Source organism: Charadrius vociferus, unplaced genomic scaffold (genome assembly GCF_000708025.1).
Source record: "Charadrius vociferus isolate BGI_N301 unplaced genomic scaffold, ASM70802v2 scaffold67, whole genome shotgun sequence".
NCBI lineage: Eukaryota > Metazoa > Chordata > Aves > Charadriiformes > Charadriidae > Charadrius > Charadrius vociferus.
Genome location: NW_009649485.1, coordinates 614,461 through 633,084, shown reverse-complemented (window position 1 = coordinate 633,084; position 18,624 = coordinate 614,461). Strand labels below are relative to the sequence as shown.

Here is an 18,624-nt window from a genome sequence, read left to right as displayed (position 1 = left end):
CCCCCGCCCGCCCCCAAAATCTTGCAAAAAAAACCCCAAACCCGAAATCTTGAAGAAAAAAACCCAAATCTTGGGAAAAACCCAAATTCTTACAGTCCTCCCCAGAATAGGTTGTAAAAAGTCTAGCACGTATTTCTGTAAAATGTTGTTTGTCGTGGGTCATTCAGCCTCTCTGAACTAAGTGTAGCGACGAACGGAAAGAGATTTTCCTCGGCAGATGAATACCCAGCACTGGTGGGATCAGGTGAGGTAAACCAGCAAGGACACAGTGGGAGCTGCTGGAACCAATTCTGGCTATTTTTCTAAAATTCTATTAACATCCACTTCAATTATTCAGGTTTTGCATGCAAGGGGTAGAGATAGAGCTCTCCTTCCTAAACACTGAGATGGCAGAGTTTCCCAAATTATATGCTCCATCACGGGCAGTGCCACAGAACCAATCATTATCCAAAATGCTGCCTGCTCTCTCTGCAGATGGGGTTTGCTGCCTCTCATTACGTTTTTCATTTCATGGCCTTTACAACTCCCTTCTGTGGTTCCCACCAAGCCAGCACCTATTCATGGCATAGTATTTAAGTCTGGGAATCTCCCGTTAATTTGGTATTTCACATTAAATCGATAAAACTGGTATGAAGGTGAAATTTCAGTGGAAAAAAGAATGAATATATGTATAAGAGCGTGTGGAATGCTTACTCTGTGTTTCTGATTTTACTATCTCTTCTCTATTCGAAATAAAAATGGCAATGTCTTTCTGGGGTTTACTGCTTTGGGGCATTAACCTGTGCTCCAAAGCCAATTTTACAAAAATACAGAAATATCTGACATTATTCTTCACTTTACTGTCTCCAGTTCTAATCTGAAACCTGAATCTGATAGTGAACATCATACTAAGAAATAGCTGCTTCGGTATAATGAATTTAACATTAATGCATAAAAATCCACCAAATTAACAGCAGAAACCAAAGAACGATAACAAAATGAATTAAGGAGATATTTTTAAGACCTGAAGACTTCTTTAACCTATTATTAGACCCTTGTTTTAATATCCTCAAAATGATGGTTTCCACCAAACTCAACAACTGTGAGCGGACGTAAATGTACCTAACCGAGATCTATAATTTCTTCTACAAGCAGTAGATTATACACTAGCATTGAAAACACAAGGTGATATATTTTAGCAAGAGGTCCGATTTAAAAATCCTAACTTGAAAAAGGTTATTTTTAGTTCTTTTAAAATGCTGAGAAATCTACCTGTACGTGATTCGTGCTTCTCAACTTTTTCGTTCCCAGCTAAATTACGCAGTAAAGCAGCAGCTGTATTCAGGGCTACGTATGTGCAACTGGGAATAACATTACATCATGCTCCAAACCCAAACGTTACACCTACTTATTAAAACCTGTTAATGCCATGACAAAAGCCTGTTCATGATTTAAGGTTGCTTCCTCTACCTTCGTTGCACGCTTCAAGGGAGAGAAACACAGACTTTAAGAGACAACAAGACATCTAGCTCTTGCCTGTTCCCTTGGATGGAAGTGTCTCAGTCAAAGCCATTTTTTAGCCATCATCTTTTAACGAGCTATGACAACCCAACACCAATGGAGGCAGAAACAACCCATTTTGTGCCAACTGAAACATCAAAACCAACATGCACCAGAACAGTCCTCAAAACAGCGCAAGGAGCTATGGGTTTCCCAGCTGTGAGACTACAAGTCACTTTGTTCATAAAATTCAAAGGACACTCAGACAGTGATGGTCAAGGTGTACACCTATACTACGGTCAAAGTCATGGCCGTAAACAGACCTAGCTCAGCATTTCAATCAATCAGGCTGGTATTTTAAGGGAGGTCCACTGAAGGAAGCCCCTGAGATGCATGGCATGGCCGGGAGCCTTGTCAACGGTAAGGGTATTTCAGGCCTGAGCCCAAGCCCTACATTTAGGTTCTTGGGGGGGCGTTGAAGCTCCCAAGGAAAGCTGTGAGCTGGTAAGCTCTCCCATCACTCATGAGCTGGCCAATTTGGTGCTGAAAGGACACATTTGTTACCTGCAGGTCCTTGCTTGCCCAGGTGACCTCTCTTCGCTATTAGCTTGTCATTTTTGCCAATTTGTTTGAAAGTTGGTAGTTCTGAAAAAAGCCCTCAATTCCAAAACGTGGATCAACTACAGTACACTAGACCCTAGTGGTGACAAGGCTTCAGCTTCCGATGCATCTTCTGGGCTTTGGTATTCTACCCACAGCTTGAAGATATGGGTGCAAATAATTTCTTTTATACTGAAGTTGTCTTGGGAATTGAAAACTAGTGGTACAATGTCACACTCCTGTATCCAGCTGAAGCAACCAATGTTTAGAGATCACGGAAAAAACCCAGAAGATCTTTACAACCATAGCCTGCAGTCGTATAGGAGAAGTGTTTGGAGCTTATTTAAAATACTCTAATCCTACTGCAGGAGCGTAAAGCAGAAGTGGTCTTTTCCCTTCCTCATTCAACTTTAGACGATGCAACACTAACAACGAGGAATGAGATTGAGTAGAAGACCTAGCCAACTACAGATGGCATGACTTCATTTTAATATTACAACGTTAATTTACTTCTGTTTGTTCTGCTGCCTGTCTAGAGCGTAGTAAAGTCAGCTGCCCTGGCCTTAAGCTGGCTGATAAGGTAGACGTCATCTCAAACTTAATGAATTTAACAAATGAACTGCAAAATTTACATCTGTCATCACCGTGTCTGTCTGCTACAGATATTTAATAGGGTTTTTGGGTTTTTTTTTAAATTATTTTTTTGGAAGGGAGACGGGGTTGACATCTGAAAATGTATCCTAGATTATATGGGAAGGAAGTAAAATTCCCCCCTTCTCTTTCCCCCTGCGCCTCAATTGGCCTCCTCTATAGGAGCAACGTACTTACTGAACAAACACCTATGGCTGCATCTCAGCACACTGCCTTCGTACCTCCACTCACGCCGCCTCCTCTCCTCCACTTGCCAAACTCTCCCTGCCCTCATAAACCTCTGTTGTGAGGGCTTGTACAAGTCCCCGCAGGGTAAGGGCTGCCTCTCGACTCCTGCTTCCCCAAATGCCTGCCTTTTGCTGCCAGTTTTTCCAGTTCCCCCAAATAATCACACACGCTCATTTAGAAAACAAGAATAATATGTACACAAAGAAGAACGTACACAAAAACATACATAAAAATGAAACAAACCCCACTGGACCAAGGCTATGGTAGTTCAGAAAAAAATAAATCTGTTCTTTGGACTTAAAATTCTCTACCTTGCCATCATGCTTTACCAAGCGAGCTCTAAAGTGTCATGTTAGCAATATTCATAGCTACAGTACCATGAAACTATATAGCTAATAGTTATGTTTGACTTCTTATAAACATAAATACTTCCATTTTTACATTACAACAGATGAAACCGAGTAATTCTGCTGTGAAGGCTGACCGTAACTATCACAACCCATTCTAAAAATGCAGGATTTAGGTTATGTCTCTCCCAGCTACACTTTGATGGCTGCATTATTAGCGTTCCTATTTTACTTCTTGTACGGTCCAACCACCACTGAAACAAAACCATCTAAATCACAGGACAGAGTTAGAGCTGGCTGCCAACACAAGCAGGTCAAGGATGATAATACATCTTTTTTTATCACCCTTTTCCAGTTTGCTGAAAACCCAAAGTGATTAGGTGCTACTGAAGATTTGTGTTTGGGCTCCTCCAGGTTCCTGGAAAGCTATTTGGACGTTCAGACCAAGAAGGCGGTTTTGAATAGCTTTGAACACAGATTCATCCTAGTTTTTATTATTCTTCCAATCCAATGGAGACGGAAGACACAGTAAAAGGTGTCAATAGTCCTTCTGCTCCATTTTCACGTCTGTCTCCAGAAAGCCTGCTTCCCAGGCAGCCAGCTCATTAAAATCAAGATGTACCAAATGCAAACAGATGTGCAGCTATTACTGACGGTGTCTAAGCCCCAGCACACGTCACCAACTGACACAGACCTGCACGCTTCACAGAAACAACCGTATTATGGACTTGGAACATGTTTACAGCTTTTGGGGGGCAACAGTTTTTTCTTTAAAACCCACAGAGCTAGGTAACGAAGAACAGAAAACGTATTTTTGGTAAGCCCTTTTATTCCCAGGCATCTTCAAATAATATCTTTAACTACACAATATTCAGTACTCTCTACACACAATTCAGCTCATGTTCTTAGGCATATTCCTTGACTGGTGGTAACCACAATCACCTGTGAAAAAGGATTATTTCATCACACCTTCAACATGCATGAGCACGAGACAAATAATTATCAGGCAGTTTGACTTCAGTTCTTCCTAGTATATCCTATTACACCTGTATTTCCATGTTTAAATAAAACATTTGAAAAGGAACATTTCAGTGCTCCTGTGACACAACTGGATGCCTGAAGGTTCCCCCCCAAACTTCTGATATGTACCAACCAGGAGCTGCAGCCAAACCGCCAGGTAACTTCCACAGAAACAAAGCAGAATTTAAAATCTTCCTTTGCATCCCAATTATTTTACTGCTTTCTACACTTCTGATGATAAAGAGGAAGAAAATAAAACTACTAACTTATTAAACACACCACCAATTTCTCTTCTAGGTTGATTTCCAACCTTAAAGAGTAGCCTTCACTTAGTTAAAAAAAAAAAGGTACCAATAGTATATTGTATTCACACAGCAAATGATTTGCTGACAGTGGTAGAAGCATATAAAGAAAAAAAGGTGAATCAGAAAGCTAGTCCTCTGTTTCTAGGGGGAAAGAAGACTTTCGGCCCCACAACTACCCTGCATATTAATAACAGTGGGAGGACAGTAAGAGAAAATAATACATTAAACAAATAAATAAAATAACTCTACCCCTAACCAATAAGGATTTGTCGCAATTTTCCTTTGGTCTAAAAGACTGAAAAATCAATGAATACAGAGTAGAGTGGGGTCATTTGGTTTGATGCCTTCTTTGTCACACCTGGTATAGCAGAAGCCCCAGACTTTCACCCCAGGAGGATGCTTATCGCCTGCCTGACCTCAGTGTCACCTACAAGAGCTCTGTGTGGTGCGAATTCCAGGGGACCTATAACCAGCAGAGCACCATGGGACAACTCGTATCACTCCCACTCCTGTTTAAAAACTCTTCAAGGAGACATATTTCTGCCCAGTAATCTCCAGAGAAAATTTAGAAGTGAAGGTACCAATACTGCCTCCCTCCTGCCCCTCCTTTCCGACCATCGCACGGGACCAGCACCAGCTGCTCCTAGAACACAACACCCAGTTTGAAGACATGAGACAACCTGCCCTAACAGTTTCCTGCTAGTTTGTTCCAGTCAAAAGGAAAAAAAAGGGATAAGAATCACCACATTTCCAATTTATCTAGCCTTTATTTCCAACGTAAAACCTTATTATAACTTTCTCTGATGGGCTGGAAATCTGTTTAGGGCTCCTTACTCTCTTCTTGCAAAAGCATTTTTGTATTTGATCAAAGAGAGGATGAAAAGATGGTGTTAACAGATGGCCTGAAGAAGTACAGCCTGAGCTTTATATGCTCCCTGTTATTATGCTATTTTTTCCATCCTTTATGTGATTTCCTGAGTTCTTTTTGTCTTTTCAATACCATTTTAAAAGGTGGGCTCAATGGTGATTCGGTGCAGGTACAGCATCTCCCCATGTAACTCATTGCTCCAAGAACTGATGTTATGGGTCCTTTCACACAATTTCTTTCTCTTTTGGCTATTTTCCTCCGAACACCATGAAGCCCTCTCCTCCCTTAACTTCAATTTCCCCTTTAGGGTGAATTTCGAAAGGTACAATCAGCAGAATGACGCTCAACTCCCAAAACAGCCTTTTTGCTGTTTTAAGAGTCTTAACTCATATCCACTGCCCTGTTTTCTGTCATCTCTGGCACACAGTGCCATCTTCGTGGCCAAAATACCCCAACAATAATCATGCTAGGAAGATTTGCCATCTACCTTTGCATCTCTTCTGTAGCCTGCACTACACAGGCTTGACAAGCAACGTGCCCTTGTGGCCAAGAGGGCCAGTGGTCTCCCTGGGGGGCATCAAGAAGAGTGTGGCCAGCAGGCCGAGGGAGGTCACCCTCCCACTCTGCTCTGCCCTGCTGAGGGCGCATCTGGAACACTGTGTCCAGTTCTGGGCTCCCCAGTACAATCAAGAAAGACAGGGAACTGCTGGAGAGGGTCCAGTGGAGGGCTACAAAGATGCTCAGGGGATTGGAACATCTCTCTGGTGAGGAAGGTTGAGAGCCCTGGGGCTGTTCAGCCTTGAGAAGAGAAGGCTGAGAGGGATCTCCTCAATGCTCATCAATATCTAAAGGGTGGGTGGCAAGAAGATGGGGCCAGACTCTTTCCACTGGTGCCCAGTGACAGGACAAGGGGCAACGGGCACAAACTGGAACACGGGGAAACTGTCTCAACATGAGGAAAAACTTCTTTACTGTGAGGGTGGCAGAGCACTGGCACAGGCTGCCCAGAGAGGCTGTGGAGTCTCCTTCTCTGCAGATCTTCAAAACCCACCTGGATGCATTTCTGTGCAACCTGCTCTAGGTGACCCTGCTTTGGGAGAGGGTTGGACTGGGTGATCTCCAGAGGTCCCTTCCAACCCCGAATAGTCTGTAATTCTGTGACTTTATGGACAAAACCACCCAGGGCGAGCTGGCACGGGGCTCGTAAGGTCTCCAACTGGCCGCCGCTATTCCAAGCAACAAGGAAGGATGTGAAGAGCAAGGTATCCCAACCTCTCTTGGTAAATTTTCTCTAAAAGACTTCAATCAGCCTTGGCAATCCCCTGGAACAACTGCCATGTTCTAGAAAGAAATAAATGCTCTAAAAATCAGTGTATTAAGACAGGGACATTCCTGTTCCTCTCACAGCGATATTCTGCTGTCTCCACAGGCTTTGAAACTGAGACACCAAGTCTGCAGAAGGTAAATTTAACCCTAAATTGATGTTAATGGGTGACTTAAATAAGTAAAATAACCACCCTCTTTTCCCGAGTTAGAAGTGGGCAGAACACCCCCACTGAATATTTCAATCTACTGCAGGAGTCTCAGGGAAAAGACATCAAGCTGCAAACAGCACATCAAAAGCGATTAAGAAATGACTTAACAGAACAAATTCTGTGTCCTCACCATCAACTTTCTAGAAATCTTCAATTTGTGATTACTAGTACCTCCTTTGACTTATTTTGGGAGAACTTAAGTAGATGTTGCTGTTACTCCGGAATGGGTTTATTCTGGTTAAACCATCACCAACGCAGGATTATCGACCCTCTGGTTTTTGATCACTTATTGCAACCAAGAATTGACGTAAAATTGTTTAATAAATTTGCAAAACTGCTTTTCCCTGTGAAGTCAGTGACCCCGCTAACTCCAAAACCAGCAGGTTTTAGCAAAACCAGACGTTTTAGCACCGTTCCTGCTTTGGCACATCTCACCTCATGAACACCTACAGAGCTACTACTGCTGCATACAAATTTCTTTTTTCCTTCAGTGTGCCAAAAAGGCAATGGTTTACTACCCAGATCCAGTTATCTTGTTTTAAGAGATTACAAAGCAGTCTCTCACTGGTTTTGTTTTCACTATCTTTTTGCTTTTAAAATTAATTTATTTTCCTCTACTTCTGCTCAATTTCCAGTCCTCCAAAAAAAAAATAAATCCAGCAAAAGTTATTAATCAGAGAACCATCAAATCAAGAGGAGGAGGAAGAGGCCTGGAAACCCAGACCAGGGTGGGACAGAATGGTAAACTGGGATTCTGGATACATCTTCATTTTTGTGCCTCCCTCCACATTGTCGCTCAGCCATGAAAACGAGCACTGAACACAGACACAAAAGCCCATCACAATGTTGGGTGTTTTTTTCCTGCAACTTAAAATAAGAGGGGATGATGAATGGGGATGCTTCTAACTTCCATTTTGTTGTAGTTTACTTTCACAGCATTTCTGAAGGTGGTATTTGCATGAGGCAGAGAGCCTCAAGGATGCCCAGTACAAGAAGCAAGGGGCAGAAATACATCCAGCTGTTCCCTATCTCAGCGCAGTACTCACTCTGCTTCTACTAAAACAATGGCTCGCCACCTCCAAGCCACCAGCCCAGCCTCTGTTCTGCCTAAGGAAGATTAATATTAAGCATCAAAAAGAAAACAACTTTACGAATAGTTATAACTTCATTTGAGCAACCTATGGTTAACAGTATGAGTATTGCTGTATATTGCTGTTAATAAGCAATTTGCAATTTAAAAATATATATTTTTTTATATATATATTGCAGCCCATATACCCCTCAAGATTACTCCAAAAGGCAATTTAAAAAAAAAAATAAATCTGGTTTAGTACTTAATGAAAAGAGATGGACTTTTATAGGAAGCATCTATCTGAAGTAATTTAGTCTATGTCCTCCTCCAAATCTGAGTTCTGCAAAGGCTTTCAGACACATAGCAAAAGGTACGTTCTTCAAGGAGTGCCACTTACTCCACATGTCTCATTCTGCGTTTGCATGGGATTAGCCTTTGGCTCCATGTCTTGCCTTTTTTGGTTCTGCTTCAGTTGGTTTAACGAAGGTTTTGTCTGTGCAGCTCCAACAGTTTTGCTTGTCCACTGGTCAACCAGCTTGTGAAGATCGTCTGTGAACGTTCCTTTCTTGTTGTTACTGTTGTTGGCCTGAACCTGCAGGGTTGATTGTGGGAGGGGCTCAGGACACGTTACAAGACTGTTTGTCGAGGATCCTGGAAAAATCACACACAAAGAAAGTTGACGATGGCACCTCTGCTTCACCACTTTGCCACTCAAACAGTTCCTCATCTACTGCAATTCAAACAGTGGCTTTTTGCACTTCTAACCCTCCCCCTCCTTTCTGCAGAACACCTTTGCTTAAAGAAATGGTCCAAGAGTGTTCATATTTTCTATCACATTATGTTACCTCAGCCACTAGCTGCTGCGCCCACAACTTCTCTCGAGGTGAAATTAATGACTTGGAGAGAAGAAATGAATACAGCCCCAGTAACACTGACATCCTAAGACTGACAAAGTCTCTTCAGAGGAGACTACCACGAGAGAGTGGGAGGCAGGATGCTTTACTTGCTAAAACTGCGTGCATCTAAAAAACTAATTTACCATTTATTTTACTGGTATAAGTTTACCGTCCTCCTGGAAAAACATAATTGTCATATAGGTTACAAGTAGGGTTGTGGCTACTACGCCTTAAAGGCTCCAGGAACCCACAATCTCTCTCAATGATGTTAGGACTATTTACTCTGCCATCTGCACATTTTCGGAGCGGGGGGGGAACAACTATCAGAACCATGAATGTACAGAAGAAAGAGGAGAGAGGAGGACATAGTGGGGGTGTGAGTTTTTGAGACCAAGATAAAGATGCAGAACTTTTTGGTATAGATAAAAGCAGACAGGAAGGATATTGACAGAGATTTAATTTTATATGTTCACTTTTTTCTAGAAGAACTAGGGGACAAAAAAAAAAAAAAAAAATATCTGTCCTTTTTATGTGTTGAAAATAGAAATTAACTTTTCAGCTACCACATTTGATATAGCTAAAGATTTGAAATAAAGACCATCTCTCCAAGCAAAAAGTTCATAGAACTGTAGTAAAATTATTATATAAGCAAACATGAACATTCAGTCTTTTTTCTGTTAATCAGTTACCAGCCAATGAAACCGAGTAAACTAATTAGTCCTACGGTTACATAAAACACGTTAATAACCTTTAAATGATCATGCATTCAACCTGCAATGTAACTCCTAAGTGAATACTGCTCATTTCCTTTTCCTTTGCTTGGGGGAAAGGGACCAGTGAGAAAAATAAGTATTTTGACAGGAAAGCTCTTCAATTAGTGTTTAATATTTCATGCAGCCCAACAGGAGCGAGATCGTTTTAAGCTATAAATTCCTCCAGCAGAGAACTGCAGTCATATAAAGGTGTGTATTTCAGAAAGACAAACACTGAATCCAGTTTTCTCGCCGCATGCGTGCACGGTCTCACACACAAAGAATACCACAACTGTCTTGCAGCATGCGTGGTTCCCAAGACATCACAGCACATGCATTATTATGAAAGTACCACAATTTATACAGTCTAACTTCATATCAGTGCATCAGCTCTATTTATTAAACAACTAGCTTTTAGTAAAAATTAATAATTAAAAGAAAAAAAGCAAAAAACATCCCATGCCATGAAGGAAATACTGAGAAACAAAAATGGGATAGTTACTACTACTGTGATCTTTGCCTAGACATAGTCGTTTCAAGGTGGACCCTACAAGGTAAAACAATACAAGACATACAGAATTAGGTAAGACTAAACACAACAAATCTGACGGACAAGCTTCTGTACTTTTAAGCAATCAGAAAGTAGTTATTATGCAAGAAAGGACAGACAAAGTCAGCAGTTCAGGTGAGTAAAGGAAGTCTAAATAACTGGACAGCTCAAACCTTTCTTAATGTGCAGCCATTCAGAAGCTTTGGAAAGTACAATAGCATGCCAAAAGCAAGGTCTCATGACTTAAAGATGCATTTGTTTGGGTTTTTTGATTTGAGTTTGTTTTGTTTTGTTTTTTCTCCAAATTGCCTTGGCTTCCTAGTAGGACGTTTTGATTCCTACTCTATTTATGCAGGAAATGATGTCAATTCAGTTTGTGATAGGAGGCCAAAAATGCTTTCAGGAACAAGTCAAGCTAGTCTGGCTGCAAAGACAAACTGTAAAACAACCTGAAAAGTCCTGTTTTACAAGTCCAAAAAGATACATTGTTCTGCAGGTCTGAGGCCAATTGTTTCCAAATACTTTATTAGTAGGATTTATGTCTAAAAGTGAGATTCTGAACTTCAATTGAAAGTAACCATGAATGAGTTTCCCTTATGCCTTGTCCAAGTGCAGAAAAGTAATCCAGCAGAGTAGCTGAGTTTTCATTTAACCAAACTGTGTGGTTTTTTTCATTATCATCTTGTTACATCCTTCATCATGATTTTACATATTCTGTTGGCTAGTTAGAGTGCCGGAAGTGTACCAAGAACCCTACTTGACTGTCAGATCCAGATCTTGCCAGACATAAGCACTGTTTCTATTTGAGTGCCAAATTTCCTGAAAGGTATTTTGGACTTTGGTAAGAAGAATATCATCATGGTATGGGAGGAGATGAACATCTGACATGGGGCATGGCAAGTTTATTGTGAAGAAGCACTTGAAAACATGAGCAAAATCAGAGAGCAGGGCAAAAAGCAAGATACAGGATGGATGGGCATTTTCTCTACAGCAAACCGGTGTTGAGTTTTTATGTTACTGTGCCAGAAATGCAGCTTTAAACTCAGAGATTGCCGGTCCGGGCTGACACAGGCTCTGAATGAGTCTTCAAAGGAGGAAGGAGAGATGTCAGTCAGAGACTGAGGAAGAGAAAGTAAAGAAAAGGAGGAAAAAGAGGGAGAAGAAATGTTTGTGTTTTGATATGGGTGGCATGAGGAGGAACAGAAGGATCACTTTGAAAGATTTTCTTAATTTCATATAGTGTAACGAGGTTTCTATTCCAGGAAATTCAGAAGGACACAACTACAGCAATGCCTTATGTAAGCATGACTGAGTGTAGTTTCTCATCTCAAGGCCTAGACAACAAAATATAGGTCACATTCACAACTCAATCTGTGTTGTAGTTTTCATTTTTTTTCCCCTCTCTTTTCCCTCCGATACACCTTACCTTGCCTATCTCTTAAAGTTAGCTAGCAACTCCCATTACGGAAACATCAGTGGCAGTGATACTAGAATGCTATTTTCTTCACTACCCTGCAGCATATTCTGCATGTAGCAATAGGTAATATTTGGCACAATACGTATGCAAATGAAAAGCAACTGCCTGCAAAAAATAAAAGCAGGCAGCTGACTACAGTACGTGCTCAAGTGCATGTTAAAAAAGTTTAATCACCAACCCCTCCGCTTCCTGAAAAGCCAGTCACAAGTTTCTGTGCACCTCAGGTGCCAAATCAAACCCAGGGCCCCCATACGTGGGGGGAAGCGAGAGAGACCAGTGATGCTAGACAGATTCACAAAACACCTGCCTGAGCGGAGCCAACATTAAGGAAAATACTACAGGAGAGTCGACCACCAAAAAGAAAGCTATTTCTTCCAAGCTTAATCGCTCCAGCATGTTGCTTGGGAGATGAGAAACATTTAGATAATGTTAGTGGTGATACCGCCTGAAGCAGGGACTGACGATTGTCAGCTACAATTGGTTTTAAATTCAAATTCAATTAAAAAATGCACTTGCTAAACCTAATTCACCAGATTAATTGTATTACTTCTAAAATCAAGGTGTTTAATAGCTGTAAAGTTAAGGAGATGAATCATAATTAAGATTTAATCTAAGCCTGCAAAAGTTCAGCAGAGTGTTTTACCTCTGATTCCAGATTTCTTATCTAAGAAATTAAGCAGCTATTATATCATACAGGACAGAAAAAACCACTGTCCCATATTTGCACTCTAACAGCTGCCAAAAAGCTTGAGAGCTAAAATAAAATTGAAATGGCAATAAATTGTTAGACCATTTCCATAATCGCATCTGCACATACAATATATTAATTACTACAGACCTGACAGGAAATGCTTTACACAAGATTACAAGTCTAAACCAAGTGGAGCTTTTGAAAACTCCACTTGCAATCAGCACAAACTCTTCCCTAAGACGCCCTGGCAATTTAATCCAGGGAAGGAGCTCAGGCTAAAATTATGCTGAAGCCCATGAAAAATATTTTATTCCATGAAAAGGGCAAAGGATAAGTCACCATTGGACACAGGGAACAGATCAAAAAGCTGTTCTTGAAGAACACTGTGAAAGTGTTCAAGTTTGGTGGATCTTGTAACCAGGCAAGATATTTGGTAAAAACTATCTTTAATGCATCTGAATATTTCTTTTTAAAAGCGTGCTGCCAATTTTTCTGATAATACAGCCCAGGCATCACACTGGAGTATCTGAGCTCCCCAAAGGGCTGTTTTTCCTTAATCAAATGTGTAGATTCAGGGCATTTCTGAAAATCATAGGATCACAGAACGGTTTGGGTTGGAAGGGACCTTAAAGATCATCCAGTTCCACCCCCCTGCCCTGGGCAGGGACACCTCCCACCAGCCCAGGGTGCTCCAAGCCCCGTCCAACCTGGCCTTGAACACCTCCAGGGATGGGGCAGCCACAGCTTCTCGGGGCAACCTGCCCCAGGGGATCCCCACCCTCACAGCCAAGAATTTCTTCCTTATCTAAATCTCCCCTCTTCCAGTTTAAAACCATTCCCCCTCATCCTGTGGCTCCCCTCCCTGATCCATAGTCCCTCCCCAGCTCTCCTGGAGCCCCTTTAGGCACTGGAAGGGGCTCTAAGGTCTCCCTGGAGCCTCCTCTTCTCCAGGCTGAACACCCCCAACTCTCCCAGGCTGTCCTCATAGGAGAGGTGCTCTCAGCCCTCTGAAGGTAAATCCCTGCAGATCCAGCACAACTTTTCCCAACAGCTCTCAAACAAACAAAAAATCCCTGGGACACCTTGACTTGGGGAACAGCCCCAGGACCCCGACCTGCCTGGCCATGCCGCCAAGCTGCCTGCGCTGGACACCTCCATCCCAGCCCTGGCACTCGCTCCTCTTGCTCAAGCATGGAGCAAAGATGCCAACATGTTCAGCACCAAAGTCCAAACACTTGGCTCTGCCTCCATGCTGGGTCAACCGATGTCCCTTCCAGAGGGGAAGGAGCATGAACCAGCTGGCATTCCCATCATCATCTAGCACTATTTTTCCCAAGGCCCGTGGTCACGGCTGCTCTGGATACTGGCTTGATGGAGCCACCGTCCGTATGTCCTTCCAGCAGCAGTCCCAGCGGCAGCTGCGGAATGATGTGATGGGGCCGCATGCAGCCCCATCTTCACCCCTTCGCACACACACTACCAACCTGTCAGAATCACTGGGGAAATAAGCTAAAATAAGCTCGAATCCCAGCAAAACCTGCCGGTATTTCAGCTGTGGAAAACTGCCCAGTAACTCAAGTGACAGAGTCAAGCTGTGCCCTCTAAGCAGCGGTGATTTTGGATGGATGTGTCAGGGTTAAGTGCCCGAAACACAGTCCATCTCCTTGTATGACTCAGAAATGGGGGAGTGCAAACCTCCTCCCTGAACGCTGCGCCCAGAAGAACCCGAGAAGAGAGCATATGGGCTGAGAACAGAAAGCAATTAATCATGCCGAGTTATTTAAGCACCGGGAAACTTCACGATTTGAAGGATTTACATATTTTCCTTGGTTTCATTCACAATATCCACGCACCCAAACATTTTTAAGATGCTGGTTTTTAATTGCCATCTCCCAGTCTTTTTTGCGTCCTACTGAATAGTAATTCTGTGAAAGATTAATGAAATGACTTCTGGGAATTACATGTGCAGAGGAAGAAACTACTATGTCTGTTACAATACCGAATGGGAAAATTTGTGAACTGAGATTTCCCCTCAGGTTCTCAGAAAAAATACCTCCGAATGCAAAATTGCCTTGTAACTTCAATACTCGTTAAAAACTTGCATGATAATAAATTCAGTTTGCCAAGCAGTAAACACCAGTTTTTCAAGAACCTGACTGCTTGGACTTTTAGGGACCTCAAACAACAACAACAACAACAAAAATTAAAAAAAGACTATTTTTAAAAAATATTGTTTATTCATAAAATCAGGAGGAGTGTATTTGAGTGGTCTTGTGCCTTTGATCTGTACCACTTGGATAATGATCAGCAATGTAGAACTCCAATGGGAGATCTGATATTAATGCAAATGAACAGTTCGTTAACCAAACATTTTCTCAAGAACATCATTAGCCTTTCTAACGTTATATGTAAGTGGCCTATAGTACCTGTTCAGCACAACATATCTTTATTGTACAAGCAAAATCTGTTTGCCTAAAAAGCAGCATGTATGATTGGGTAAAAAGGTCTTAATTTTTTAATTAAGTAGCTTGATATCATTTGGTTGAATTGCCAATTACTTTAGAAGTCATACAAATGGGGTACAAATCGCAGGTGCACAATTATTCGAAGCAAAAAATACTGGATCCTAGCAATCCATTTCATAGTATCATCTGAAAATCTGATATTGCTTTTTACTTATTTATGCTTTGATGAACTGCTAATTGACTTCATCTCTGAGGTCACATAAGGTCATAAGAAAATAAACTGAGTAAAGTGCTTCAGCCAGATCAGCTTACGCAAAAAAAGTTGATGGTACTCCCCCTCAGAGTAACCAGATCTTCCTGCTGCTTACGAGTATATAAAAAATCGCTCACTTAAAGTAATTAAAGGGAATGCATGGGGAAAAGCCCACCGAGAAAACAGATTTTGAAAGAACTAGCTGGAGCACTATTGTCTCAGCATTTCCACATGCAAAGAGCGGGGAAAAAAAATTAAAGAAAACAGAGTGGATATAAACAGTACTGTATATCGTGTTAATACAGCCCTTGTATGGAAGTTATACCCTTCAGTGACCTTCTAGTATTGTATCAGCTTGCTACATGCATGTCTTCATAGTCCAAACATGTGTGAAAGAGACCATTCGTCTACAGAAGGATGGATTTCTTTTTGTTGTCGCTGGAACCGGGACAGCAGACATGTATATTTGCCACATTGCAAATAAAATTACTTCAACATAAATCACATAAAGTACAAAAGCTTTGATAAGTCCAGGATAAAATTTACCATAAGGCTCTATAATAAATGATGAGATCTTCCACACATGCTTTTGGTGCCCAGGCACGAGCCAAAAGCAGTGCAAAAAAAGCTTTCATATGAAAAATTAATATAAATAAGGTGTGTTCATGATGATTACTTAAAAGAAAGATAAAAAGAAAAGAAAAGATGGTTCAGAAAAAGGGGCATCCTGCCAAACATATTAGAGATATAAAATATGGAATTGGAAAAAGGGGGTAAAAGAAAGATGGACTGTGATAAAATACAAAAGAACAAATACAAACAGATGGACAAAGACACAGGTCCACTGAGGAATCTGGTACGAGGTTTGCTACTAGATTTATAGGTCACTCTCTCAGACGTTTGGTGGAAAACCGTCCAGCCTGCAAATGAATATAAAGGGAAGAAAACAAAGACACTTATAAAGTACAAGTAGCTGTGATCAGATGTCCTATACCATCAGTCAAATCAGCTTTGTTAGTTAAACATCCACATCTCCATTTTAACTTTGCCAAAGAGGAGTAAGTTAATTGACCATACACAAAGGATGCAATAACAGCAGAAGAGAACAGATAGATATTTTGTAGATTAGTTTGGCAGGATGTGCAATGAGAGGAAGGTATTTTAATCATCATTATAACTTCCAATATGCATGGCAACAAGATCAGTCAAAGCCTACGGAGGTGTGCAATACACAGAAGTATCAGAGGTCGGGACGGGGGAACACAGCCAATCGACAGTCATTTAGCTGGGACTCCAAAAATCATGCACAAAGTTAACCCCTTAGGTAAAGGAAACATAACTTGGTTCTCTGGGTTTGGTTTTTCTTTTCTTTTCTTTTTCCTTTTCTTCCCCCCCCCCCCCCCCACCCTCACACTTAAGATGGTTTAGTAGTTTAAAGTGAGAAACTTTGGGTCTACCAGTATCGAGGGGCTAAAAAACAGCCCCAAATGAACCAAAGGAAACAATCTTCCATCCTTCTGTATCTTTTTTGTTTGCCTTTCTTTTTACTCAAATCTGTAAGGCAGACTCCAGAAAAGGTGTCAGTATAAAACCACTGCTGGCAGAAAGAAAAGGTACTTCCTTCCTAAAAATTAGCACGTCTTCTTGAGTGTTTACTCTCAACACTTGGCGAGATACTTTACTTTTGCTCTTCTGACAATACCGTAACGATCTTTTTAAAGGTAAGTCAGTAATTTGGATTGCCAAAGGTTCCTGTTTCTATATGACTAGAAAGGAAATCCACTCCTAAAAGGTTCATGCATAAGGGAAGGGAACTAATTTTAGCATGTGCTGGAAGACATGCCCAACAGCCAGTAGGAAAAAAATCACCTTGGCCAGAGCTTGCGTTCGCATCTCCTCCTTCAGGGCCTAAGCCGGAGCAGATGTCAGAAGACAAAGAGGCTTTGACAGAGCACGGCTGCTGCGTCTGAACAGCCTTTCCGAAGGTGGCTGAGGCAGGGGAGGTTGCTGCTGCTTCGGGAGATCCAGGCTGAGGTTTAGTTGCTTCTTTGTGGGGTGAGTCTTTAGAATCTGAAAGATTACCTGAAAGAGCAAACAAACAAAACACATGCAATGGCAAATCCACGTTCTCCATGAAGCTTACAGCGTAGGTTTGATTTTTAGTTTCTTTTCTGCATTTTCCAGAAAGGCCGGAGCCAGGAGCTCACACAGAGCACTGCTGAAATGAAGCGAGAGCCACGGAAGGGCCTCAGCAGGGGGGCGAACGTGCAGAACGACTGCGCAGAATGTAGAACCATAAAATCATTATGGCTGGAAAAGACCTTTAAGATCATCAAGTCCAGCTACTATCTAACTCTATCAGGCCCACTTCTAAACCATTTCCCTGAGCACCATATCTAGACGGCTTTTAAATACATCCAAGGACAGCGATTCAAACACTTCCCTGGGCAGCCTGTGCCAGTCTTTCAGTGTAGAAGTTTTAGAAGAAAAAAAAAAAAAAAAAAAAAAAAGGAGAATTGGAGCATTTATGCAGAAATAAGCCTTAATTCTTTGGAACTGATATGAGCCAAGATCCACGAGTGGAGACAGATGTGAGTTTTGTGAATAGACAGAGGGGAAAATGGCGAGAGAGAACCCAAGAACAAAGTAGAAAATAAATGGATCGAGGATAACGGACATTCAGAGCATCTCCTCACAAGGATAGGGACTAAAACCTACAGGTGTCAGCCAAGCAGCAGCTATAGAGCTATAAAGAACTGAACTTCGCTCCAGTTCCCATAGGCAAGAACACTGAGATTCAAGATGGATCACAGAACATCCTGCCTCTGAGTATCGTTGCTCGTCCTATCTCACTTGAAATCCTTAATTAAAAGCAAAAACCTCCAAAACACTCTCTCTATAATTAAGATTGATGTAATAAAATTCAAAGTGGACCTATGGTGCGGTGACTTTGAAAACAAAAGCTACTGGGTTTGAAATACAGGGTTAATGCTGGAAATGCTGCTGCTCCTCTAAACAACAGCATGAACTAAAAGCTGAAGAAAAAATATTCATATTCTATCCTACGTTTTGCTGAAGAAATAGGTACTGGGGTATATCAACATTTCCCAGTGGAATTATATTTTTTTACTTTCCAAAGAGAGAATGACTCAAGACTGTACTACTGTTCAAAAAAATCTCAAACTACTTCAGATGGTCAAAGCATCCATCACAGTTTTTACTCCCATCCTTCGGGGGAGCAAATGCAATCCAATCTTATTTATATGGCATCTTGTAGGAAAAAATAAACAACAACAACAAGACACAGCACATAATCAATAGAGGATAACAGCACCTAAGAAGTGAATACAAACATCAATAAATTGCATTTGGAGAAAGGATGAGAAAATGTAACCAGGCTGTATTCCAAATTAAAGTGGAATGTTGTTCCTCTGC

At 41.4% G+C, this 18,624-nt stretch overlaps 1 protein-coding gene across 1 annotated transcript in view; it reads right to left on the bottom strand.

Annotated features, from left to right (window-relative positions):
- Window positions 1–18,624, bottom strand: part of WNK2 (WNK lysine deficient protein kinase 2) — a 121,220-nt gene that overhangs the window by 2,128 nt on the left and 100,468 nt on the right. Inside the window, 4 exon segments of the mRNA XM_009889946.1 lie at window positions 8,503–8,756; window positions 10,256–10,300; window positions 16,011–16,109; window positions 17,059–17,271. Of these exon segments, the coding sequence (XP_009888248.1) occupies window positions 8,503–8,756; window positions 10,256–10,300; window positions 16,011–16,109; window positions 17,059–17,271 (611 nt within the window).